Below are 6,000 nucleotides of genomic sequence, written 5' to 3'. Positions count from 1 at the left end.
TCTAGAGTTCACACTTGTAAGGGTCACGAAGTTTCTCGACTGTGTCCTGTCTACAGTACAAAAGCATTTCCAGACTAAAACGCTGAAAGGTATTGTGACCATACTGCTTCCACGAGTAAAGTGGAAGCTGCACTGTTAAATGAATGTTCCCCATCACACACAGTTCACAACCTGTTAATTGTCTTCAGCCAGTGCACAGGCTATGTTGCTTCCCAAGATGCTGAAAGAACCCATTCTGGTCTTGCTCTTAGGATCTGGACTGACCTGTCCTCCATCTCTGCCCTGAGATACCCCCAAACACGCCTCCTAAACCAGTGGAATTATACTTTTTTTTTCCCTTGCCTGTCTCCATATTTCATTTTTTATGGGGAAAGAAAAGGAGAGTTTAGCACACTTTCCATGAGCAGACAACCCTGAGAGAAGACAGAACATTTCTGGCCAAGCTGTAACATGGTATCAAGAGACAAAAAAAAGCTAAATCTGGCCGATGTTGGGGAGCCCTTAGCCACACACAGCTGCAGAAAAGAACAGATGCAGGCATAGCTGAATTGACATCAACTGCTCATTAAACAAGCCATGACCAACAGATGGGAACACTGCTTTATTATGATAGCCTTCTCCAAATGCTGAATGGACTAGATGGAAAATGAGACTGGAAAACAAGTGGGTGCTAAAAATGGAAAATCCTACTGCAGGAAATCCAGCCAACCCACTAGAATGCCAGGTGCCACAGCTGCTCCACTCTTGAACCCAATTCAGACAAACATTTGCCACAGAAAAGGACAGAAAATGTTAATTTTCAAAGGTCTCCCAACTACCCCATATTGGCAGTTACAGTAATTATCAGCCTAATTGCTTCAAGTCACATCTCATTATAAATGAAAAAGGAGATTTTGGCTCTGATAGCGATTATTTGCTAATGCATCAGGCAATGCAGTGTATTACTGTGTATCATACCTGTACTTCACTCCAATTTTTTCAGAATTTTTTTTTTTTTACTAGATACACATTTTAGAAAATTGACAAGGAGGTTACGTGGAATGAACACTGATTTTAGGCATTACAGAACAGAGAGAAAACTAGAAAGACAGGCAGAAGAATTTTTCTTCTCAGAAAGAGATACATTATTTTCTTGCACCTATAAAAACAATTATTGCAATAACCAAGGACAGAGTTAAGTATCAATGGTCTTGCTACATCAAATAGTATTATTTGAGTTACCAAGACAAAGAATCATCAGTCAACAGTCAGCAGGAATTTGCCAGGCTTTCATTCGCTCTCTTATAAACACACAGAGCTGACTAACACAGTAGAGTGGCTAGCATACACATCAAAATAATAATGTTTCAAGTACAGAAGTTCTGGAAGCAATAAAGCAGAATTCAACACAATAATTAAGCTAATATATGCTAAACAACTAACACAATTATTTAATCTTTATTCACTTCTGTTTATGCTGTTTCCACAAGTGGGACCAACAGGAATGGGCAGTTGATTATTCTTAACAATCAGAAATATTTTAGCTGAGCATAAACCAAACCACAGACAGTCCAAATTCCCTTAATTCATATAGGGCCCGCAGCTCTGTGGAAATATAAGGCTTTATGGGAAACAAGGCTTCATAAACCACCTATATAAGAGCCATGTAGCTGAATCCACATTAACTTGGGAAGCACAAAAATCCATCCTGGAATATAGCAATGCTCATTCAAGTTTAGGAGAACTTACTTCCTCATATAACCTATGAATGTACACATGAAGGCAGCAGAAACATAAGCAGAAATGTTGATTAATGCATGAAACAGTTAGAAAACACAGCCCAGTCAGATTACTAAACATATGTATGTATGTATGTATGTATGTATGTATGTATGTATGCATGTATTTATGTACATGTGTGTGTGTGCATATACATATGTATCTGGACATAAGAAGTGACAAAAACCTTTGTAAAAGAAATGCAAGAAACACTGTTGGCATTAAATGCTTTTAATGCATTAGAAACATACATACATACATAGCAAAAACATTTATATAAATATGAAGAAAATTCCTTTACTTCAGTCAAACAGATCAGGACTATTGAGCTTTTTCAGAAGTTAAATGATACTCAAATTATTTAGGTATTTGATATTAGAAGGAAAAGAATATGTGGGAGGAATATACATCTTTCAGATAAACCCAGTTGAACAGACTGCTTTTAGAAATCTAAAAAAAAAAAAGCTTAACCTTGTCCCTGTAAAAGATATTTAACTACAAGAGTTTTTATTATTACAGCTATTCAAAACATTTCTCTGAAATGCTGAATGTTTTTAAAGATCTGCCTTTGTTATAAACAGTCCAGAAATAACAAAGTAATGAAATCAACTACTAGGAAAACCTGGAAAAGGATCATTTTGATGAACATTGGTGTGTCTGGCATATGAAAGTCAATATTTGAGACTTCAGAGTGATACAGGGGTCTGAAGAGGAAAACAGGCTGTTGCACCTCACTTGTGCAGTTTAGGCTCCTGACCTGAATATCCAGCCTTATTTCAGCACTACAAAAACTCCAAGAAGGGAAAGTCCATTGTTACATACCTGATATTTTTAATACCTGTCCACAGAGACTAACTGAATAATTCATTAGAATGGCAGGGCTTTCCAACTCCTCATCCATGTTATTTAACACCTACCCACATCAATGTAATCAAATATGACAACTTCTAAGGAAAAGTGTTAACTTGCATAGGGGAATCTCACAGATCTGGTGCTCAACACATATTGAACTGCCAAGAAGTATGTGTAAACTAATAGTTCATACTTGACTGGAAGTTGAGCAGAAGGAAAAAACAAAATGCCAGGCAAATTTGTTTTCTTTATTCTCTTCATCTTTAAAATGAAATCCAGCATTAACACAGTTCAAAGAGATGTGTATATCAGAGGGCAGGTAGCACATTTGGAATAACTTAGAAAATGATATACACAGAGTGCTGTGAAACATTTGCATGGTATGAAAATGGGACAACTATCTACAACCAAAGAGGATAAATACACAGTCATGTAGAGAGGTTGGATAAAGAGGTATCTAATGAAACCATGTGAGGACAACCAAATAGTGTTACTTAACATCTTTATCAGCTCTGACTTTTCCCTTTCTGACAAAACACAGAAGGATATATAAATTGAAATAAATTTTGGAGGAAAAAAAAAAACATATTCAACATTTATGGTGTCACAAGAAGAAGACAAGGTACTTTCTTCAGCATGTTTGACCTGCTTACAATTATTAGAACACTGTGAGATTATTTGCTAAGTCTAGGCAGGATTAAAATGCATAGATAACCACTGCTCTCGTGTAATCTTTCCTCCAAGCTGCAGGGAATAATTTACAGGACCTGCTGATCACATTAGGATTATTTCACATTTCCTCAGCATCTGCATCTCAAAGAGGAAGAGGCATCTGGGATAACTGAGCATTTCCAGTGACGTAGCCTCACCTTTGGAAATCATGGATTCTTACTGGACAAGCCCAACACCTCTGCTCTCATATAATTCTGATCAGGCCACTCTTAAAATGCCCATTATATAATGGGCTCTATAATACCCACTATAAGCAATGTAAATGGAATTTGCAGTCCATCTTTAAAGGATGACTGAGAACACTGAAGGAACATTCAGATGAGCCAAGTTAAATTGATTGAAAACATGATGATTGAGTGAATTTGTAACACATCACTTCTGGAAGCAAATAAATAATGAGGCTGTTGAAAACATATTTTAAATGGTACAAGGAGGTACACCTAACAAGTGTGGCTAAAATCCCTGTTATCTTTTCACTCACAGTAGGACCTTGAAAATGAAGAGCTGACTGACATGTAATGGCAGGCCCACACTAGCCCAGTCTCTGCTCCAGAGTGACAGGGAGTATAGGTACTGCTGTCAGCTTTAACTGAGCCAGCTCATACACCAGAAGCAATTTAACCTCTTAAGCATTGAGCTACAGGTGCAATAATTCAATACCTGCAATACAGACATAACTTTAATCTAACAAAGAAAAAACAGTAGAGGGACTGGAATATATACTCTGCTTACAAGCAGGTATTATATTTGGTGTTACTGCATCCTCTCTGCTACTACAGCTGTTAGGGAAATTAAGGTGGCATATGCTGGAACACGCTTTATTCATTTCTTGCTGTTACTGTGAAAACACATGCTGGGAAAGTGTCAAGAACAGTTTCTAAAGGAGATGAAAGAATTTCATCATACAGGACATGGGAAAGCTAGCTTGGCTAACACTCAGAAATGCAGAAACCTGTTCCTTGTGTGGGAAATAGCTAAAGGCCCATCACAAATGCTTAATTCCTAATACTTATACCTTTCCAGAGCTACATCTTTACCTCTAACTTCTTCCTTGTTGCTAGACAATGAATTTCTTCCTCTCTGTTTAACTTCACTTCTAGAGACAAAAGATTATCAAAGTCTGACATTGTCTCCCTGGGATGCCTTTTGTCTACTGTTGTCCTCTTATTTTTCTTTTTTCCCCTCTTTTCTTTCAAAATACTTTTCTTTGCTTTTTCTCCTCCTTCAACTTCCACAGGTGGGCAAGGGCAGGGCTTTGTAGTGTCACCATCCAGGCTGGAAAAACAGAAAAGGAAATCCACAAAGATACAAGCACGTATCTCATGAAGCCTCTTTTACAAGACAGATTTCACCTTCTTCCACATCTCACAGTACTGACAAGAGAAGGACTTACCAAACTCTTGACCATTTGACAGAGCTATGAATGTCCTACAATTCAGTTTCCCTTTCACTTATAGAATAAGTGAAGGATCAACTAAAACAGGGCTCTGGCCCTTAATCTTATCTGCCTCTTATGACTCCAGGAAGGATGTGGGCAAAAAGGACCCTTTTTCTGTGTGGGTCCAGATCACAGAGTGTTTTTACTTTGTATATGGAATTTGTTAGCTACATTTGCAGAGTGCTTGTTCTGCCATAATTATTTCTTTCCACTGTGATGGCAGGAAAATGCCCCAAACAGATGCTAATGTTTCATGCTAAAATCATAAGAGCTATATTTAGTACCTTTAAACAATAGACAATTAAGCATAACCCCTAACACACACTACAAAAACATTTAAAGACAATCCCAAAGAACTCAGAGCTGGAGTTAGCCAAGCCATTGTAATACATCTATGGGCACTGAGGACTTCCTGTCAACACAGGAATCTGTGACATGCTTTTTAATTTTTTTTTGCTTACTATTCCAGCACTTAGCACAAAGGGTTTGTCTCTTTTTGAGGTTCTTATATCATTTTGCATTCACACTTTTTGATTCTTTTCCAATTAAATTATGCTTTTGCATTGTTCCTATTGACAATGTCAGCACTTTCTCATTAGATTTGTGAATACCCATGAGCAATATGCTGCAGTGTCCCCCTCTAAGTAGGACACAGGTGGTAGGGAATTATTTTAGAAATATAAAAAATAACAAGTTTCATTGGAAAGCACACTTCCATGCCCTCATAAAAGTAGGGGTTCTAATGGAAACTCCATTTAGTGCATTCATTTCAGCTAATTCTCCAAAGAATTCCTCTGTTTGCCAGTGCATAACTCAATTTTCTCCTCATTTGTATATAAAAATGGCTAGTCAGCTTGCTAATAATTTCTCTTTGGAGAAGTAATATTTTTACAAAAGCACTCATTCATGAAACAAAGCATGTAGAATGGACACTATTCTTACTGCTTATGCAATTAATCACATATTTTCTTAATATGGTACCTCATTTAGAATACAATCCAACTCAGTGGAAGGGAAAGACTTCTGCTGATTTTGCTGGAAGTGAGACCAGTAATATACCTGCCTCTTTTCAGCTGGTTGTATGCATTAAGAAGGACACCATGGTATTCAGGTTTGCTTTTTGGTGAGAAGAGGCTACTGTCATATCAGTGATGTGGCCTGGGAAAAAGCATGGATGTATTACCAGATTGAGAATTCTGCTCAGTAAAGAGAGGGTATTC

The 6,000-nt window shown here is 37.4% G+C and overlaps 1 protein-coding gene across 1 annotated transcript in view; it reads right to left on the bottom strand.

Annotated features, from left to right (window-relative positions):
* Positions 1–4,050: 4,050 nt before the first annotated feature.
* The window catches only part of VWA3B (von Willebrand factor A domain containing 3B), a 53,458-nt gene continuing 51,508 nt past the window's right edge, over positions 4,051–6,000 (bottom strand). The window contains exon 24 of the mRNA XM_088051282.1: positions 4,051–4,617. Coding sequence (XP_087907408.1) covers positions 4,368–4,617 — 250 coding nt within the window. The 3' untranslated portion in view covers positions 4,051–4,367. The remainder of the gene's footprint in view (positions 4,618–6,000) is intronic.

Source organism: Pseudopodoces humilis, chromosome 2, assembly GCF_049639895.1.
Source record: "Pseudopodoces humilis isolate 2021_Gansu_Grassland_sample_001 chromosome 2, ASM4963989v1, whole genome shotgun sequence".
Classification (NCBI taxonomy): domain Eukaryota; kingdom Metazoa; phylum Chordata; class Aves; order Passeriformes; family Paridae; genus Pseudopodoces; species Pseudopodoces humilis.
This window is presented reverse-complemented; position numbering and strand designations above follow the sequence as displayed.